At 45.6% G+C, this 21,220-nt stretch overlaps 1 protein-coding gene, 2 long non-coding RNA genes and 1 other non-coding gene across 8 annotated transcripts in view; 3 read left to right on the top strand and 1 right to left on the bottom strand.

Annotated features, from left to right (window-relative positions):
* Positions 1-848: 848 nt before the first annotated feature.
* LOC145716722 (uncharacterized) lies at positions 849-14,485 on the bottom strand. Its single transcript, XR_014139529.1, has 2 exons — positions 10,718-14,485; positions 849-9,273 (listed from the first exon to the last, which is right to left on the bottom strand). It is a non-coding gene; the product is annotated as an uncharacterized LOC145716722 (long non-coding RNA).
* Positions 8,346-8,452, top strand: LOC115944998 (U6 spliceosomal RNA). Its single transcript, XR_004079483.1, has one exon. It is a non-coding gene; the product is annotated as a U6 spliceosomal RNA (small nuclear RNA).
* Positions 14,486-14,766: 281 nt separating the features above from the next.
* Positions 14,767-21,220, top strand: part of ZNF236 (zinc finger protein 236) — a 104,037-nt gene continuing 97,583 nt past the window's right edge. For 3 of the 5 annotated variants that reach the window (XR_014139527.1, XM_081800989.1, XM_081800987.1), the window contains exon 1: positions 14,768-14,931. Coding sequence is in view for 2 of the 5 variants with exons in the window: in XM_081800989.1 (XP_081657115.1) it covers positions 14,877-14,931 (55 nt within the window). In the remaining 3 variants the exon portion in view is untranslated. Of the gene's footprint in view, positions 14,932-21,220 lie in introns of all 5 variants that reach the window. The other 2 variants (XR_014139525.1, XR_014139526.1) reach the window with 2 other exon arrangements.
* LOC145716721 (uncharacterized) lies at positions 17,060-20,112 on the top strand. The gene is made up of 2 exons (XR_014139528.1): positions 17,060-17,986; positions 18,041-20,112. It is a non-coding gene; the product is annotated as an uncharacterized LOC145716721 (long non-coding RNA).

The following is a 21,220-nucleotide window of genomic DNA, read 5'->3' as shown; positions in this document are numbered from 1 at the left end:
GGGGGGGGAGCAGGGCATGCAGGAGGGGGCGCTGACTGACATTAGCCCAGAGCAGCCCTTCTGCCCCTTGTGGGGTCCTGGCACTGGGGAGAGCCATGGTGACTGCACAACATGCCGGGTGACCCTGTGAGGCCGCTCTGGCTGGAGCACCCACCCACACACAAAGGGAAGGGACCGCAGTCCCACCTGAGCTCTTAAATGCCCCTGGGTCCCCATCCCCACCTGCAGCCCCTGAGCCTCACCCCACTGTCCAGGTGGTTTTCCCCGTCACTCCCGGGATGGATTCCCATCCACACCCTGGCTCCTGGCTGTGGGATGAACCGAGTGTGCCCAGACTTTCCAGCACGCTCCTCCTGAGACCTGGTTTTGCTCTTGGCTTCCCAGCCCGGCCTGGGGTGCCTTCACACCCAGACCACCTCCCCATTCCCCATGCGGATCCTGAGTCTGAAGGGCCTTGCTGCCTCCTACAAATCCCCCTGTCTGAACAAAGGGATTGAAATCCCAAAATCTAAGGGGGAAAACAGACGCTCAGATAACCAACTCGAGCTATTACCAAAACCATGGCCAGGAGGAATTTGGCTGCCTGACGGAGGACGCCTCATCCAGACAGGGTCAGGGAGAAAGCTGGATCTGACCGTGCATGGGAGGCCGTGAGCGTCATTACTATGGGGGACACAGGGGGCAGGGGGACACTCAGGCTTGGGAAGCCGGGAAGGGCTCTTGAGATGAATGAGAAAGGATCATGAATGTCATGATGGAAAAACCTGAAATCTTGGGTTGGGGAAAAGGCTGGTACGTGAAATTACAATCAAATTAAAACTTGGATTTCTTGATAAAATACTAGTATCTATCTCATAAAATACCTGTATTTATCAATAAAATATTAGTATTCAGAATATACAAAGAATTATAATAGATCAATGAAAACACACAAAACCAAATTTCTAAAATAGGCAAAAAACAAAACAAAACAAGAGGCAAATCATGGAAGAGGAAAAGCAAATGGGAGGTTCACCCTCACTAGAAATTAAGAAAACTCAAAACCTCACAGGTTAGCAAAAATGGAGAAGCCTGGTAGTACTCAGTGGGGACGAGGACAGAGAGCACCAGGAATTTTCAGACACTGCTGGTGAGAATGTAAATTCTTGCAATCATGTTGGAAAATCATGTTAAACCCCAGCAACTCCACTCCTACAGCCCAGAATATTTATATCCACAGGGAGACATGTATAAGGATGTTCAGAGCAATAATATTTGTAGTAGCAAAGAAAAAAATCGAAACTAGCCTAAATTTCATCAACAGAAGAGATTAAGAAAATTGCACTATAGTCATACAATGGAACTGTTTGCAGCTGCGAAAATGAAGACAATATGCATTTCATCACAATATGGAACGAGAAAACAGATGCCTAAGTATATAGAGCTTGCCACCACTTACAGAAGGTGGGCAGAACAGTACCACATACAGCTTCGAGATGCAGAGGGAGTGAGCACATGAAGATTAGCTCCGTGTCTGGGGTGACTGCCGGGAGGGGGGAGCACATGCAGGGCTGCTCTCCTAGCCCGGAGGCTGAGGGTGCATGGCTTGACCCCTGGGCGTGTCCCCTGAAGTTGTGCACAACAGTGGCCATGAGGACACAGGCCTCCAACTGTGACATCCAGGCAGAATCAGTGATGAGTGTGCAGGTGTTAGTAACAGTATTTATACACTTCTGTGCGTTTAGCATTACATAATGTATCTTAAAACAGATTTTAAAATCCAGAATGCAGGAATTGGCAGCGCCTCGGAACAGTTTAGCTTAGGAGCGAAAAGGTCAGGTTTGAATTTTGGAAAGCTCACTCTCCAGGCAGGATGGGGGATGAAACTGAGAGGCGTGTTTGAAGCCAGGGCTAATGGGCCTAGCTTCGAGTTGGGAGGATGCAGGGGAAGACGAGGCCCTGGCAGCCGGGCTGGGGAAGAAGAGATGGAGTTGAGGTTAGCAGAAAATGATGACGAGCTGCAAGGAATGTCCCAGACATCACTGTCAAGACAGCAGGGATGAGCGCAGGAAAGCCAGCAAGCCCTGTTCTAGGAGCCAAGATCCTTAACCGAGATGCGAACTTGGCGGGAGGAAGGCCGCTCCAGGTTGGGTAAATGGCTTATAAGTGATGCTCGCACGTGGCTGTGGGAAGACCAGGCAGGTGCTGGAGGGGCCCCACTCACCGGGAAGGGGACAGGGCACAGCCCGAGCAGTTTGAGAAGTGGAGAGTGCGTCACAGAGGGTTGCTGGCTGAGACAGGGGACGGACTGTGCGGGGAGCAACCCAGGGCCCGGTGCAGCTGTGGGAGGCGGCCATAAGCTGGGTAAGCTGAGCAAGTGACTGGGCTCACAGCGAGCAGGAGGGGGAGGGCAGGGCAGCGGATAGAGAGAGCAGAGCTGTGGGGGCCCGGCCTGGGTGTTCTAAGGAGTTCTGGAGGACCAGAGAAGTGAAGACCAGCTGAGAGTGGTTTCAGAAGATCCCATTAAGTTCTGCAGTTGAGGTGAGAAGTAACCCGGGGAGCCGCACTCCAGGTGAGCGGTGGGTGGGCCCTGAGGCCCGACGGGGACCAGGAGAGGGACAGGAAGGGCCAGTGGTGGCGGGGCTTTGGAACCTGCCCTTTCCTCTATCACTTGGCCCCAGGGTAACCTCCCCAGGCAATGGGCTGGTTGTGTTTAGGATTCTAGAGAAATGGGGTAGGGTGTTGTCCCCTCTTTCAATGTGGCTGCCCCTGGGCACGTGACCTCCCCAGAGAGGTTGCAGGCAGCACTGAGCTGCAGAAAGGAAGCTGGGGACTGCTAGTGAATTGTTGGCACACTTTTGTTTTTATTATAGCCAAGTGTGACTCTCACACCTGTGATCCACAGGCAAGCAGGGAGCCCTGGGAATGTGCATGTTCAAGGACCTTTACCCTTTATCCCAGCAGGCTCTTCCTTAAAAAAATAGTGTTTGACGTTTTATGGTTGAAGCATAGAGCAGTGATAGGATATTAAAGCTGGGTGGGGGGGCACCTGGGTGGCTCAGTCGTTGAGCATCTGCCTTCGGCTCAGGTCATGGTCCCAGGGTCCTGGGATCGAGCCCCGCATCGGGCTCCCTGCTCAGCGGGGAGCCTGCTTCTCCCTCTCCCGCTCCCCCTGCTTGTGTTCCCTCTCTCGCTGTCTCTCTCTCTGTGTCAAATAAATAAACAAATAAAATCTTAAAAAAAAAAAAATCTATGTGGGGACCTCAGAGAGCCATTAGTTCAACTTTCTAATTTTACCATTTGAGACCTAGAAAGGTAAAAGTGACTGTCAGCAGCTGTGAGGATTCTTTGGGAGAGAATGTGCTAGAAGTGTGCAAGCTTCACAGAGCCCCTGTCACACACCGTGGACCGTAGAACATTGTTGTGAGCTGAGTGTGCCTCTGCCCTGTCCCCCTGGGCAGGTGAGGCTGGGGTTGTGTGAGGTTAATTCACTGGCAGAAAGGTTTAGTTGACATAAAGCCTCTCATTTTTAGGGAAGAAGTGAACAGATGCCCCCCAATATGAGACAGAATTAAGAACACTTATCCGTGTTTTAGCGACTCAGGAGAGAAAATGATCAGCCCTGCTCTAGCACAGACCGAAAACAGCCTCTCGTTTCCCCGAAGAGCGATTCGAAGGCGGCAGCCAAGGCTGAAGGCTGGTGAGCCTGCCACGGGGCAGCATTCCTATGGAGTTCCACAGATTGGCGGTCCTCTGTGTCAGGGGACGTACGCACACCGATTGTACTTTGGGAATGATCGTTCATGTCGCGTGCCTACTGCGCACCGCTCCGGGACGTTTTCTGGAAACAGAAATTCAGGAGATTTGTTGAGTGCCGTTGAACAACCTAATCTCCACTTGGTTTCACTAACTGGGAAGGATGGCTGCTGATTTTGGAAAGAGTCTATGCGGCTGGGTCCAAGGGATAGATGCAGTTGCCCCATCCTGGGAGGCCTGTCACCTTTTCCCAGGAAGTGGCCGCTGGTGAGGATGCACACACACAGCGCTTCGTCTTTGACCTAACACAGCTCCCCAGCACCAGGAGGCACTAAGCAATAAAGAAAGAAGAACGTTGCATAGTTGTGGGTCCATGATCAATGTGCCCTGTGAGAGGAGTGAGCCTCCTAGTGTAGGAAATGGGAGTCGAAGTCGGAATAGGTATTTCTGCCTCAACCCTTGGTGCAGGTGAGTCAAGGACAAAATATGATCTAAGACGCCGAGGGGCACAGAGATGGAGCTGGTGTGGGTGCAGATCGCATGGACCGAGCTCGCTCTGCAGATCGGAGGTGTCTGGAGAACAGCTCTGCTATTTCTTTCCATGAACCTTGAGCAAGAGAGTTACTTCATCCCCCTCGGGCCTCAGCTTCCTCGTGTATAGAAAGGAATAACACTCCTTATCTACCTCAAATTGGATTCTAAGGATCAAGTGATAACACAGACAAGCATTTTATAGAAAGGGGATAAATAAGTATCACTCAGGAAAACTTCAAAATTTCAGAATGCCCCCAAATTGAATTTATTTATTTATTTATTTAATTTATTTATTTGAGACAGAGAGAAGGAGAGAGAGAGCACATGAGAGGGGGGAGGGTCAGAGGGAGAAGCAGGTTCCTTGCTGAGCAGGGAGCCCGATGCGGGACTCGATCCAGGGACTCCAGGATCATGACCTGAGCCGAAGGCAGTCGCTTAACCAACTGAGCCACCCAGGCGCCCCCAAAATTGAATTTAAATGAGTATTGTCCCTATTAGGATTATATGAAAATTTTACCCGAAATTTTGATGTTTTGCCTATTCTTTTTTTTAGCATTTCAGGACTGAATCTATTCATACAGTTTTGGAGAGTGGACACTGTATCTCTGAAATAAGTAGTCTTTGGCATAAAGAACCTAAAATCTGCATTGTCTCTTCAACACCATTTTAACTTTCTGGTAGATGAACCCCTCGTGCCCCCCCCCCATTTCTCTGCTCATTACTTTGGCAGACACAGGAGTGAAAGAGCTTGTCTTTCATGTGTCCTTGAAGAGGGTGACGTGGTGCCTGGCGCGTAGTAAGCACACAGCGGACGGTTAAGAAGGTAGACGACAGACGCAAGGCAGACAGATAAAGCAATCTCTTCCATGATCCCACGGTGGAACTTGTCATCATTCACAGTTGTTCAACCCTCTGGTGTTTTTTAGAGCCCCATCCCTGATGGCAAACTTCCTTTTCCCACTCCATCATGGCCACTGATCATGTCCTGTGTCCTCATTAAGCCTCATTCTTCCTTATTATTCAAGACATTCACACATCATTTGCTTTCTTATTTGAATGTTTGAACATCATTCCTTATTTCCTATCAGCTGATTGTGCTTTCTGAAATCACGCTGTTAGGTGGGACATCGAGGCGCCCCCCCCCCCCACCAGTCAGCTCTGCCAGTCCTTACACCCGCCCTTCCATGTGGACTGTGCCCATTTTCTTGGGCTCCTGTGTGCTTCTGAGAAAGTCACGTGTCGGGACCCATTGGTATCACTATGAATTCCAGCTTGGACTCAGCAATCATTAAATTCATCTATTTATTGTATCTTATCATTATAGTGCTGTTGTTTCAATTATCATGTTGTTTCCATTTTCTTTGGTGTCAAACCAAGTCAATTTATTTCTGAAACTACTGAGGGAATTTCAGCGTCAGGTGGATTTCAGAGTTTAGTTCAACATGCAACCTGTGCATTTAAGGGACTGTGGAGTGAAGTTAAATTCGTGCTCCCAGATCTTAGTTTCTCAAACTACGAGGTATATACTTTAATTTGCTCATCTTGTGTAGGAAAGAGGATACAGCTTCTGGAGACTTAGAGACCTGCTTTCCAATCAGAACTCCAAGACTTACCATGTCCTCTTAGGCAAGTTATTTAACCTCTTTCACTAAACTTGTAAAATGGGAGTATAATGCACACTTCTAGTCCTGGGGTAACTAATAGAGATTAAACATGTAAATGTGCCTGGCGGCAAATGATTGATGCCCCGTGTTTTTGTTTTCTTCTTCATTACCCTTAGCTTGAATCTATCTTGGAACCTGAGAAACAAAGAACAAAAACAAATTGGGGTGCCTGGGTGCCTCAGTCAGTTAAGCGTTCACCTCAGGCTCAGGTCATGATCCCAGGGTCCTGAGATCAAGTCCTGCATTGGACTCCCTGCTCCACCGGGAATCAGCTTCTCCCTCTGCCTCTGCTTCCCCTGCTTGTGCTCTCTCTCTCTCTCACATACAAACAAATAAATAAATGAATAAAATCTTAAAAAAAAAAAAAAGAACAACAACAAATTGAAAAGCCCAAACATTCCAAGACTTGGCAAGTGTGCTAATGCTAAGCTCTTCCATCCAATTCAAGAGAAAGGAATATTTCACAGTTCAATCTAGGAGACTAGTATTAACCCAATACAGAGACCAGAAAAACACATTACAGGAATTTAAAAAAAAAAAAAAAAGAACCACGGACTGATATCTCTCATGAACACAGATACAAAAATTCATAAGAAAATGTTAGCAAGTGCAATATTCATTCATGACAGAAACTCTCAGTCTACGACAGGAAGGGAATGTTCTCAATATGTTAAAGGGCAACTCGAGAAAACCTGTAGCTAATATCCTAATTAATAGTGACAGACTGAATAGTTGCTGTTACTTTGTCTACCCATTAGTACTAGAACTAGTATTAGAGGTTCAGGCCAGCACAGTAAAGCCAGAAAAAGGGGGAAAAAAACCCAGCTCTATATTGGAAAGGAAGTAAAACAATTTATTCTCAGAAATCATAATCACTTATTTAAAAAACTCTTTTGGAGTCTACAAAAAAAACTACTGTAACTTTTAAGTTTAGCAAGGTTTAAGATTAAAAAAAAAAAAGGATAAACAACCAATATAAAAAAATAGAGCTATCAATTTGACAGTAGATAAGCAATATGTTTAACATGACACAAAAATACGAACTATGTAGGAAGGGTATATTTGACAAAAGATGGACAAGACCTGAGCACTGGAAACTACAAAACACAGCTGAGAGGCATGAGAAGAGACTTGAGTAAACTGGAAAAGATACTGTGGTCATAGACTGGGTAACTCCATATGGTTAAGGTGTGAATTTCTTCCAAATCAATTTATGGATTCGAAGCAATTCTATTAAAAAATCTCAGCTGGCTTTTTAAATTTTTTTTTTTGAAATTGACAAGCTGATTTTAAAATTCAGGAAATGTGTGTGGCATTGGAGATAAGAGAAACTCAGAAAAGTAATAGAACAGAATAGAGCCCAAGATAGGCCTGTACATATATGAGCAATTAAGTTTAAACAATGTTGACAAGGCATTTTAATGGAGAAATAATCATCTTTTTATCAAATCGTGCTGGAGCAATTGGATATCATGTTGAGAAAATGAAACTCAACCCTTACATCATACCATATTTAGAATTAACCATAATGGAGAAAGACCAAAATGTTAGAGGTAAAACTTCCAAAGGAAAACACAGAAAATTTTAATGACTTTGGGTTTGGCAAAGTTTCCTTGAAATGACACAAAAAGCATGGAACAATTGATAATGTGAACTTCGAAAAACCCCAAAACTCATGCCATTCAAAAGACAATATAACGGAAATGAAAAGGCAAGCCACCTACCAGGAGGAAATATTACAAAACATATACCTGACAAAAGCAATTGTATTTGGGGTACACAAATAACTCTACAACTCAATGAGATGACAAACAATCCAATTAAAAATGGGCAAAAGATCTGAACAGACACTACATCAAGGACGATCCATGGACAGCAAATAAGCAGATGAAAAGATGCTCCATTTCATTAGTTATTAGAGAAGGGCAAATAAAAACCACAATGAGATATCATTACACATCTACCAGAAGGACTAAAATTCAAAAGGCTAACCATACCAAGTGCTGGTGAGTGAAGCAACTGAAATGTCCTACATTGCTGGTAGAAATGTAAGAGGGAACATCTACTTTGGAAAGTGGTTTAGCAGCTTCTAAAAAAGTGAAAGGAACAGCTGCCATTTGACCCTGCCACTCCACTCCTAGGTACTTACCCAGGAAAAACAGAAGCATGTGTTGTGTCCATGCCAAGACTTGAGGCAAATGTTCATAGCTGTTTCGTCTATGATCAGGGGCCGTGCAAGGTGAGGCACGTGGAATATACGTACAGACCTGGGGGTGAGCACAAGCTGCCTTGTTCTATTACCTAGTCTGAGTCCTGTTTATAAGAGTCAAAAACTGAAAACAACCCAAATGTCCATCAACAGGTGGATGGATAGAGAAACGGTGGTATACCCATAAAATGAAATACTATTCAGTGCTCTCTTTGGCAGCACGTATGATAAAATCGGAATGATACAGAGAAAATTAACACGGGCTCCGTGCAAGCATGACACTCAAATTGGTGAAGCATTCCATACTTTTATAAAATATGTAAGTCCTGAAAAGGTAATGTGACCATAGTTAACAACACTGTATTGTATATTTGAAAGTTGCTAAGAGAGTAGATCTTAAAAGTTCTCACCACAAGGAAAAAAACTTGTAACTCTGTGTGGTGATCGATGTTAACTAGACTGATCAGTATCATCTTGTAATATATACAATTATATATAATTGTGCTACACACCTGAAAAGAATGTTATATGTAAATTGTATCTCAGTAAAAAAAAGAAAATAACTACTTAGCAATAAATAGGAATGAACTATTGATTACTACAGCAACATGGGTAAATCTCAAAATAATTATTCAGAGTGAAAGAAGTTAGGCAAAAAGAATACATATCATATGGCTCCATTTATATAAAGTTCTGGAAAATGCAATCTGATCTACAGTGACAAAAAGATCAGCAGTTACCTGGGAATTGGGGATCAGGGAGAGGGGGTGAGTGCACAGGGAAACAAGGGAGTGTTTGGGTGATAGGATATGTTCACACCTTGATTGTATTGATGGCTTCACATTTTATACATGTGTCAAAATTTATCACACTTCACCCTTTAATATGTGCAGTTTGTTGTACATCAATTATATTTCAACAAAGCTGTTAAAAATAAAATGAAGCACAATAAGAATTTAAGACATGAGTCCTGGGGCGCCTGGGTGGTTCAGTCAGTGAAGCGTCTACCTTCAGCTCAGGTCATGATCTCAGGGTCCTGGGATCTAGCCCCGCATCGGGCTCCCTGCTGAGCAGGGAGTCTGCTTCTCCCTCTCCCACTGCTCCAGCTGCTTGTGCTCTCTTGCTCTCTCTCTGTCAAATAAATAAATAAAATCTTGGAAAATAAAACAAAACAAAACATGAGTCCTTATTGGATCCTGATTGGGGAAACAAGAAACTTCAGAGACAATTGGGAATATTTTAATATAGACTAGATATTAAATATATTAGATTATTGATATTTTTCTTAGATATAATAATGATATCATGGATATGTAAGGAAAAGCATGTATTCTTAAGAGATCTATGCTGAGATAGTTAGGGGGTACAATGTTGTGATGTCTGCAGCTTATTTCAAATAGCTTGGCAAAAACAAAGTAACAAGAAACAAAAACTGCACACACAGAAAAACCAAAGACAATAGAAAAATAAACAGATAAAGCAAATATGGCAAAAATATTAAGACTGTAGAATCTAAGTGTTCAGTATACAGGAGTTCATTAAACTATTTTTTCAACTATTTTTGTTTCATAATTTTGTCATTAAAAAACTGGGAAAGGGGGCAGGCACCTGGGTGGCTCAGTCGGTTGGGCATCTGCCTTTGGCTCTGGTCATGATCTCGGGGTCCTGGGGTCGAGCCCCGTGTTGGGCTCCCTGCTCAGTGGGGAGCCTGCTTCTCCCTCTGCTCTGCCACTCCCCCCTGCTTGTGCTCTCTCTCTTCTCTCAAATAAAACTTAAAAAAAAAAAATAAAATAAATAAAAAGCGGGCACCTGGGTGGCTCAGTTGGTTAGGCGACTGCCTTCGGCTCAGGTAATGATCCTGGAGTCCCTGGATCGAGTCCTGTATCGGGCTCCCTGCTTGGCAGGGAGTCCGCTTCACCCTCTGACCCTCCCCCCTCTCATGTGGTTTCTCTCTCTCTCTCAAATAAATAAATAAAATCTTTAAAAAAATAAAAAATAAAAAATAAATAAATAAAAAGCTGGAAAAGTTTACCAAGTAGATTTGAAAAAGAACCAAATTATAAAAGATAAATAAAACATAATTGAATTATCAAACTCAAAGGATAGGTTTAACTGAAGTCACGGCAGAAGATAAAATTGGTGAATTGCAAAATAAATCTTAAAAAAATTATCCAAGGGGCGCCTGGGTGGCTCAGTCGTTGGGTGTCTGCCTTCGGCTCAGGTCATGATCCCAGGGTCCTGGGATCGAGCCCCGCATCGGGCTCCCTGCTTGGAGGGAGGTCTGCTTCTCCCTCTCCCACTCCCCCTGCTTGTGTTCCCTCTCTCGCTGTCTCTCTCTCTGTCAAAAAATAAATAAAATCTTTAAAAAAAAAAAATTATCCAAGATGCAGTACAGAGAAAAAGAGAAAATATGAAAGAAAAGTTAAGAAAAATAGAGAATAAAATGAGCAGGCCTATCATAAATCTGGCTGGAATTCCAAGAGAGAGAAAGAATGGGGCTAAGGCCACCTTTGTAGATATAATCCCTGAGAATTCCTACTGAATCCCTGAGCATATAAATGAAAAGAATCCACACCTAGGCACTCCGTGATGAATCTGCAAGGCACCAATGGCTGAGAGAAGGTCATAGAAGCTTCCAGTGAGGAAAAATGACCTGCAAAAGAAAGAAGACCGAGAACCTACTTGTCATCACTTACAACAGAAGCTAAGCTAAAAGTGGAATATTTTCAGTGGATTGAAAGAAAGTAAGTGTTAACCTAGAATTATTTAACTAGTATCTTTAAGAATGAGGGCAAAATAAAGGCATTTTCAGGTAAACAAAAAATAATAGAATGCTTGCTGCTAGTCATGTTCACTCAGTGAAATTGTAAAGTGCGTATATGAGACAAAGAGATAGGAGGTGAAGTTTGGAGACATAAGAAGGAGTATAGAGCACAAACAAAATCGGAATATAAGTATATTGGAATATGTGAGTATATCTACACAAATTAGACTAAATAAAACAATAATATCTTCTGCAGTTTAAAGTAAAATTAAAACACCAAACAATAGCTTATAAATTAGGAGAAGGGTAAAGATGTTAATCTTCCACTTTCATAAGTATCATCTTGAAGTTTCTAGGTTACCCTTAATGGAATGCGTTTATAACTTTCAAAGTAGCAAAAGGGAAAAAGGAGAATGAGGGGGAAAAAAAGTCAGTCCAAAAAAAGGAAAGAAAGTGGAGAAAAGTAAACGTAGCTGACATGGGACAAATTGAAAGCAAAAAATAATAAATATTTTTCATCCTTTATTAAAAAAAAAAATCAACACCAGAAGGCAAGTGCAGGAATAATCCTAGCAGCATGTTCGTAAAAAAACAAAAAAAACAACTCCACATAACCCGGAAGTCTGTCAACAATGGATTGAATGAATAAACTGTGGCATAGTCTTACAATGAAATGCTATACAACAGTAAAAATAAACGAACTACAGCAATATGCATCAGCATCAATGAATCTCACAAACACAATATGAAACAAAGATGCAAGCCACAGAAGAATTCTGAAAAACTTTGAGAAATTTGAAAAGCTGGACTAACTGACCAATACTTCATTTACTAAAGACATCTAAAAAGACTATACAACCATAAAGGCAAGGGGATGATTGTCTTAGTGTCAGGAGACCAGATACCTCTAGGAAGAGGATGCCTTAAGGGAGAAGCACATATGGGGTCTTCCAGGGTGTTGGCCCTGTTCTCTAGCTGCGCCTTGTGTGGTGGTTCTGGGGAGCCTATGTTTTATGTCCCCTTTTTATGTCTGTTTTAGTAATCAATTTAAAAATAAGATGCAAGAAAAGAGCAGCCCTCCGTGGAACCCTGAGACATCCAGGAGGATGAGTCTAGAAATGAATCTACATACAACCTACCAGGACTGAATCATGAAGACAGAAAATTTGAACAGACCAATGAGTAAGGAGATTAAAACCGTAATAAAAAAATCTCCAACCAAAGAAAAGCCCAGTAGTAGATGGTTTCACCAGTGAATTCTACCAAACATTAAAGAATAACACGAATCCTTCTCAAACTCTTCCAAACAACTGAGGAGGGGGAATACTCTCAAACTCATTTTACGAGGCCAGGAGTACCCTGATACCAAAGCCAGGTAAGGATAGGAAAAGAAACAAAAAACAAACCAAAACTATAGGCCAATATCCCTGATGAATATATGCAAACATTTCTGGTAAAATACTAGCAAACTGAAGGCAACAGCACATTAAAAGAATTGTACACCATGATCAAGTATAATTTATCCTAGGAAAGCAATGCAAATTAATGTGACACACCACATTAATAGAATAAAAGATACATGTTCATCTCAATAGATGTAGAAAAAGTATTTGATAGAATTCAACATCCTTTCATGATAAAAGCTCTCAACAAATTGGGTATATAAAGGATGTATCTTAACATAATAAAGGCCATCTATGACCAACCCACAGCTAACATACTCAGTGGTGAGGTGTTCAAAGCTTTCCAAGATCAGGAATAAGACAAGGGTGTCCACTCTGACCACTCCTATTCAACATTGCAGTGGAAGTCCTAGCCAGAGCAATTAGGCAAGAAAAATAAATAAAAGGCATCCAAATCGTAAGGGAAGAAGTAAAATTGTCTCTGTTTACAGATGATATGTGTGCGTATGGATGGTAAAAAAAGAAACAATCCTATGAAACTACATAGGGATACAGCTGTTTTCTATGGATAAGTGAGAATCTTGTAACTAATCATGTCTACTTCTTGGGATAAAAAACCTGGAGTTGAATTTCCTATTCACCTTTTTTAACTACATAGGACTTTGCTAATTTAGGTACTTATTCCCTTTGATTTCTACTTTCTTCCTTTATCCTGATTTCCTCATCTATGTTTTACTGATATGAATTGCTTCAAATCATTTTCAGAATAGGGTACATTCATACATATTATCATCCAAATTGACTTACAAATGGCCCAAGATTCTTATGATCTGCCTCCAGTCTTTTGTCTCAGCCTTATACCTATGCTAGCCCTGATATACATGTTAATACTGTCATATTTTGTCTAAACTTATGTGTATTTCTGTTTTGATGCAACTGTGTACATGGGATGAACAGCTAATCAGATTTGGTTTGCACTTTGGACTTGCTTATAGGCTGTGTACCCTTAATCAAATTACTTGGCCCCTCTGAACCTCAGTACCATCATCTGTAAAATGGCACCTTGCAGGATTATGTAGAACACTAAAATGTGAGTAGTTAAAAAGATGTTAATAATTAACATTTGCCTTTCGTTGGCTAGCTGATGTTAGAGGTTAAATAACCTGAGCTTGTTTCTTTTCAAATAGGATTATCTGCCTAGTTCTTTCAGGATTTGAATGAATATATGTAAACAAAAGTGACATAAAGCACCTGACAAGATACTCTATTTTTTCCCCCCCTTTTCCCCTGTTGCCTCTATCTGGGAAGCCCTTTCTTACCATCTCTGTTAGAATGCAAGCATTTACTAAGTATCATTTAAAAGAGAGTCTTTCTTATTTATTTTTCCAACCATAATTTATGTTGTCCTCAAATTTCTCCATCGACTTTTTAAATCTCTGTAATATATTGACTAGTTTTGTCTTTCTTGTCCCATGGCTCCAAGATTTCTGGGGGAAGACATTGCTTTCCCTTTGTATTCCCTCCTAATACCTCGCATGCAGTTGGTCACTATTTACTGCTTTGAACTAATTTTCCTGAGGCTACTAAGACAGACTGCTTTCTTTGGCTTGAGCCGATGATCCCTCCCTGCGAGATAACGTAGCCTCTCCCAGCCTCCCGGAACTCTGTTGTCTTGTTACTGTGTCACGATTTTGTGGAAGCTAGTATGAGCAAACAACAACAAAATAAACGACGCACACATTTGAAACTGTACACTTTAATGTATTCCATCAGATGACCGGTCTTCCTCCGCCCAAGATCCTGACCTGTCAGTGTGGGCTCCCGGATCAGGCGCCTAGCAGCGTGTGCGGCGGGGGTGCGCGCCGAGGGACCCGGGGCACCCTGTGCCCGGGGTCTCCTGCAGTGACGTTAACACCATAAACACAGTGGGCACATCTGAAGCACCTGGCACGTCAAGGACCCTTGCTTTGACCCTCCTCTTCCACCAGCCAAGCTTTCTCACCACCTGGGCCAGTTCCAAGGGCACCTTTCTTATTTTCCTGACGGCTGTCCCAGCTGGTGACTTCGACTGCACACACACTGGAAGGGCTGCCCCGCTCAGGCCAGGGCCGAGGGCGGACCCAGGGTGACCACGGCCCGCCCGCTCCCGCAGGCCGGCCGTCCGGGCAGCGGCCGCCAGCTGACCGCGGCCCGCTCGCCCTCCGTCCACACCAGGCCCGAACGGCGGAACGCGCATGCGCACGGCGCCGCTCCCCGCCCCCAGCTCGCGCCCGCACCCAACGCCCCCAACGCGGCCCGCCGGGCCATGGAACCCGCCGAAGTTGGCGCGGTTCTGGCTCTCCCGTTCGCTCAGTCGGGCGCCGCGCCCCCGTGACGCCCGCGGGCGCTCAGACGGGGCTCAGCGGCCGCCCGCCCGCCCGGGCCGCTCCGCCCGCCTCCGCCGCTCGGCCGGGCGCGCGCCGCGCTCCCGCGGCCGGTCCCCGCGCGTGCGCGCTCCGCCAAGTGTATGTGTGTGAGTGTGTGTGCGGCCGAGGGGTGGTCCGTCGCCGCCGCCGCCGCCGCCGACGATGCCGCGGGGCCGCCCCCCGAAGCCCAAGGAGAGCAAGGCGCGCGGCGACACCGGTAAGCGGCTCCGGCCCGGCCGGCCGCGCTGTGCCGCTCCGCGCGAATATAGTCCCCGGATGCCGCGCGGAGGGCGCCGGGAGCGGGCCGGGCCGGGGGCGGCCAGCGGGGCCGGGGCCGGGGTCGGGGCGAGGGCCGCCGCCGCCGCCGCCGCGCCCGCCGCCGCCACAGCCGCCGCCGCCGCCCAACTGGCGGCCGCAGGGCGCGGGCGGAATGATACCGGCGCGGCGCGGCGGGCCCCTCCGCCGGGCTGGGCCTACTTTCCTGGGCCGGGCGGGCGGCGGCGGGGCCGGGGGCGAGGTGCGCGCCGCCGCCGCCGCCGCCGCCGCCGCCGCCCTCCTCCCTCCTCCTCCCCCGGCCGCCCTCCTCCCTCGCCCTCCTCCCTCGCCGTCCCCCCTCGCCGTCCCCCGCCCGCCCGCCCGCCCGCGGGGATCCGGCCTCCCCGGCCCGCCCAGCCCGGCGTTCCCGGGCGGCGGGAGGCCCTCCTGAGGGAGGCGCCCTCCCCGGGGCGGGTCTCGGGCCGCCGGGCCGGGCTGACGGGCGGCGGACGGCGGGGCCCTCCCCACAAGTGGGCCGGAGGGAGAGGCGCCCCGGCTCGGCCTGGTCGCCCCGGACTGCCGAGTGCGCGCTCGCTGCGCGGCCCCGGCGGGGAGGCCCGGGGAGGCCCTGGGGCGCGCGGGCCAGCGGGGGCGGGCCTGGCGGGCTCCTGCAGGGGCCGGGAGCCTTGGGGGTCCGGGGGACCGAGGGCTGGGGGCCGGGGGGCCGGGGGCCCGGGGGCCGAGATCGGGGGGCCGGGGCGGTCGCAGAGGCGGCTGCGTGTGAGCTGGGGCCGGGGGTGGGGATGTAGGCGATGGACTCCTGTACTTGGTCCCTCGCTGGTGACGGAGCTCGGGGACCCCTGGGTTCCCTTCCCTGGGGAGGAATAAGCGGGACTCACTGGGGGGCTGGGGCCTGGCGGCGGGCACCTGCACTGCTTTTCGAAACGGAGAAAGGTTACTTGTGGGAGCTGCGCAGCAGAGTGTTTATTTTGCCCTTCCTCGCATTTAGGAAGAGAGGAGCAGGCTAGGAAGTGGTGCGAACTTACTGATGGGACGGACCCAGCTAGGCATCGTTACTGCAGTTCTCCAACCCATCCAGTGAGCAGACACGTAATTAAGGAAATGTTAGAATACAGAGCCTATGAATTCAGCAAGACTCGACACCCCTCACCTAGCTTTTCGGGAGCTGAGATGTTGGCTGGGGAATAATGCAGGTCTGCAGGTTCCTAGTTGGGCAGTAACTGCTCGGAATCCGGATTAGTGGCTCCTGGTGTCTGCAAGGAGGTCGTAAGGCCGTTCACTGCTCCCGCTTTGGCCTTATTTTGTTCAGTGTTTGTATTTTAAGGTGCTTTCTGCCAAAAATAATGTAAGTGCGGTGCCTCTCAGTTACTTGGAAGAAGGTGTAGGCTAGACCATGGAAAATGTGCATCAACCTAAGGCCGGGAACATAATCCCCCCAATCTTTCCCATCTTCCCAAATGGCATCACTATTCACCTGGGTTTTCAAGCCCTAAATGTAAGAATAATTCTCTTTCTCTTACTCCTCAAGACAATTCATAACTAGTCTTGCAGCTTCTGCCTCAAAAATGTATTTCCAGCCAGCCCTACCCTTTCCACGTCTGGTGCCCCTGGCTGGCCCAGCCGGTCTGTCTCCCGGTGGACTTCCATGGGAGCCTTTCACTGCTCCCAGGTAGCCTCGCCCTACCATAAGTCCATCACTATCAGCCTGGAGGAGCTCTTTAAAATGTAGATGAAATGGCCACACCCTGATTAAAACTCTTCAAAGGATTTCTCATTCCTTAAGGTAAAATCCACATTCCTGCAGGATCCTAATTGATCTGGCCTTGGGTAGGGCTCATTTCTCTCTTGCCTTGCTCTAGCATTCGGTTCTTTGGGTTCCTGGTTGAGGCCACATTTGTGGTGAATTGAGGCTTTTGCTCTTCCTTTCCTGAGAATCCACCTGCTCTTGCTCATTCCTTAGGTCTCAGTGCTTCAGCTTCCTAACAGAGGTCTTCCTCAAACCTGTCTGAAAATAACTTTACAAAGGAGCCTTTCCTCACAGTGAGGTTCCCGGAGACACTTGGAGGGGTATGCCGGGTAAATATTTTCATAGCCATACTGTTAACATTTGCACCAATGGTACAAAAACCATTCCGGGTAAAATTGCTGACGCCTTTGCAGGGATGCAGGCAGCCGTGGCATTGGACTGTGGGAAGCTGTGCTGTCTTCATGCATTTCACTCAAAAACAACATACTGAATATATTCCAAGTAAAATAATTTGCAGGAAAATAAAACATAACATATTGCAACAGAGAGAATGCAGAGGCAGACGTGAGGATCCGCTTGTCTTCTACTAAGCCAGACATTAAAAAGATTTGTAAAAGTGAAAACTCTTCTTACTGCTTTTTCGGAGAATATATTTTTCATAAAAGTGTGTATTTGCATTAACATATAATAGGTTTGTTTTTAAATGAATAAATATTTTAAAAAGTGCTCAGTTTTAATTTCTAATAGGGCAAGTGGCGATATAATCTGTATAAACTTAAGGTGTTTGGGGTCCTCAATAATATTTAAAAATGTAAAAAGATCCTGAGATCAAAATATTTGAGGACTGTTGCTCTGTCAGTTCACTGTCTTAATAATGTTTCTCATTATCTGAAATGATTTTGTTTTGTCCGTTACCATTATGGATTTTATGCCTAAGAAAAACTGGGAAGGTCGGTGGGGCTTTTTACAGATAGGGGGAATAAAGCTCAGAGAGGTTCAGTGATTTGGAAGGTCCACCCAGCTAGTGTCACAGTTGGGATTTGAGTCTATATTTGAGTCCAAAGTGTGCATTTTATTATTTTGTCTTGATGAATATAAAGCCCAAATATGGGTTAATGAATTTCTTGAACAAATATGTTGAAGCACTTCCTGTGGTGGGCGGGTACTGCTAGAGGCTGGATCACAGAGCTCAGCAACAGAGAACAGGATCTCTGCCGTGGCCCTTGAGGACCATGCATGTCCTGTGATGGTGGGAACACCGTAGCAGCAGAGAGCAGACACTTGAAGTCCAGGGTTCCCAGAGGGAAGGATGTCAGAATGGAAACCTCAAGAAAACATGAGTAGGCACTGAAAAACATTTCTTGGAATAATAATTAGCTTAGGACATAAGTACAGTAGTCCCCCCACCCCACCCCCCATACCCGTGGTTTCAGTCCCTTGCGGTTGGAAGCAGGTGGTCCTCTTTCTGACATATTGTCAGAAGGTCGTGGTAGCCTAACGCTGTGTCATGGTGCCTTACTTGATGGCATCACAAGAAGAAGGTGAGTGCAGCACAGTAAGAGACTTAGAGGGAGAGAGACCACATTCACCCAACTTCTACAGTGCATTGTTAGAGTTCCTATTCTGTTATTATTGTTAATCTTTTACTGTGCCCGATTTCTGAGTTAAGCTCAGTGAGAGGTACGTATGTGTAGGAGAAAACGGTACCGCTAGGGTTCAGCACGCCGTGGTTTCAGGCACCCACTGGGGGCCTGGCAGGACACCACCTGTGGCGGGGGGGCTTCTGGAGTGAAGGAAGCCTCCTGTGGGGGTCGGTGGGGGCCGTGTTTATTGAGCACTTGCTTGGTGCCTGGCACTGTCGGATATAAAAATGAGTGAAATCGCATTTTTTCCTTATCGTACTTATTTTAGTTTACTCTCACTAAGTAGTAATGTGACCTTGATGGTCTTACATGGCTTCCATTTGTTTTTTCCAGTGTGGTGGTATGGATTTTTTTTCCTGAGCTTGTACCTTTAGTTGGCCTCCTGCTAAGTTTTTGTTTTCTGTTGGAGGAATATTTATAATACTTAATTTCCAGAGAGAAGAGACAAACAGACCTTGAGCCAGATGAATAAACAAGTCTTCTCTTGCTCAGATGATCAGTTCGGGCCATTTTAGCTGTGGATGAATTCAGGATGAATTCTCCAAGGGGACTAGACTACTAGGATGAGCTAAGAGCCATGGAATTTAGCATACTAGGTGGCAGGAGATGCTCTCAGGTTTAAAGGTGACTCATGTACTTCAGCAGACAAAACTACTGGCAGGAACGAGGGGAGGACAGATTCTGCTTAAAATAATAACTTTCTAACAGTATTGGGTATCCAAGGATGAAAAGATTTCTTCATAAAGGAGCACCCTTCATTCTCCATACTTGAACTTTTTAGGTAGGCAGAGACTTGGACTTTTTAGTATTTTGAGAAAAGCGTGTTAGGTAACACATCAGATTTAAAGATTTTATGATCCTGGAATCAAGTAGTGAGTTAACAGGAGTTCAAAATCTTGGTCTTTCCCACAATAAAGGAAAAATATGTCATTATAAGGATTTATTAAAAAAAAAAAAACCTCGGTCTTTGACACAAATACAGCCTGGGAAAACGTACAAAACCATAATTCTTTGTGAGATAAAGTCAATTCAGCAGTTTTTAGAATAATGCTTATCCTATATCAGGGTCTTTATATTTTCTCTCTGTACAAAGGCCATGTCTTTGTGCTCACGCAGTTAGTGTTTTTCAAACTACTTTTTAGTCTTAGAACTAATGACGTGAAATAATATGGCAAGGTCTCAAGTGGTGGTTTTCACTCTTGGCAAAACACCATGGAATTACCTGGGGGAGCTTGTAAGGATCCGGATGAGCAGGCTGTGTCTGAGCCTGTGAGGTGGGACCGAGGCATTGCTGCACTGAAGGGTCCCTGGTGGGGCCACTGCGTGGTCAGGGCTGAACACCACTGGTCCACGGCAAAGCGGTTCTGGTGGAAGGGCAGGAGACTGCGGGATTCAGAGACAGACAGCCCATACCCTCTGAGGTGCCTTCCCCCCAAATCTCAGCAGAGTTGAAAACTATTGCTTTAGTGGATTAAGATGAATACTTTATGTAATCAGCCGCGTGAACGGACAGTGTGCTCTTACTACAGGAGTTAAACACTCAGTTGTTTACGGGTCAGACAGCTAACGCAGACTAGTGCGTCAGTTAAAGGTAGTCGTGACAGGTAATAGCCGGTCTGGGCCCTGGTCCTGCTCTGCTGCATTTGATTATTGCCGCGGCTTTCGAGTTTTCAAGAGAAGCCAGACGTGTGTATTTCTTTGAAACCCTTAATGTTGTATTTTAGCAATTATGTTAATTGAACAAAACATCTCCAGAGGAAGTGCACAGACTTTCCTGTGCTTCATGAATTTCCATATGTAACCAGCACCTAGGACATTGGCAGGATCTCCAGAGTTCCCTTGTTCCTTCCCAGTTAGCACTGCCTTCCCTCTCCCTGCTCCATCCACTCTCCTCTTCTGGTACCACAGGGTAGTTTGACCCATTTTCAAACTAAATGGAATTCATAGCATGGACCCTTTTGTTTCTGGCTTCCTTCATTCAGTGTTTGTTTTTATGAGATTATCCCTGTTATCATTCCACAGAAACAGGTTCAATTACATGGTTGTATATTGTTCCATTATATAATGTACTGTCAGTTTGTCCTTTCTACTGTAGGTACTTTGGTTGTTTCCAGTTGGGGACTATTACATATATGTGCTGCTATGAACTTCTGCATTTCTGGGTCATAGCAGACCCCGTCAAACAGTTTTCCAGTGAATGTACTAACTTCTACCAGCGGTGTCAGAGAGTTGCATTCACTCTATCCTTTAGCATTTTAGCCATTCTGGTATGCGCAGTGTTAATTTGATTTTAAACTTGCAGTTCTGTGCTAATAAAGACCTTATATTTATTAGCCATTTGTTCTCTTTCGTGAGGCTGTCATTTAAGTCTTTTCCGATTTTCCTACTGGGTTGAATATTTATTTATTTATTTTTTTAGTTAATAGACTTTATTTTTTATAGCAGTTTTAGGCTTACATTAAATTGAGCAGATAGTACCTATTCCTACATGCCCCTAATTCTCCCCCTCAGGCTGTCCCCTGTTATTAACACCTTGTGTTAGTCTGGTACATGTGTAACAATTAATGAACCGATTTTGATACATTATTATTTAATAAAGTCCATAGTTTACATTAGGGTTCACTGTCTCCATAGTTCTGCTTGCTCTCAAATACCGCATAGCTGGAATCATACAATATGTAGCCTTTGCAGACTGCCTTCTTACTAGGCAATGTGCATTTAAGATTCCTTCATGTCTCTTCATGGCTTGATAGCTCGTTTCTTTTTATTGCTGAATAATATTCCATTGTCTGGATGCACCAGTTTGTTTGTTTATATTTTGAAGGATATCTTGGTTGCTT

Source organism: Leptonychotes weddellii, chromosome 13 (genome assembly GCF_054177405.1).
Source record: "Leptonychotes weddellii isolate Sample4059 chromosome 13, ASM5417740v2, whole genome shotgun sequence".
Classification (NCBI taxonomy): Eukaryota; Metazoa; Chordata; class Mammalia; order Carnivora; family Phocidae; genus Leptonychotes; species Leptonychotes weddellii.
This window is presented reverse-complemented; position numbering and strand designations above follow the sequence as displayed.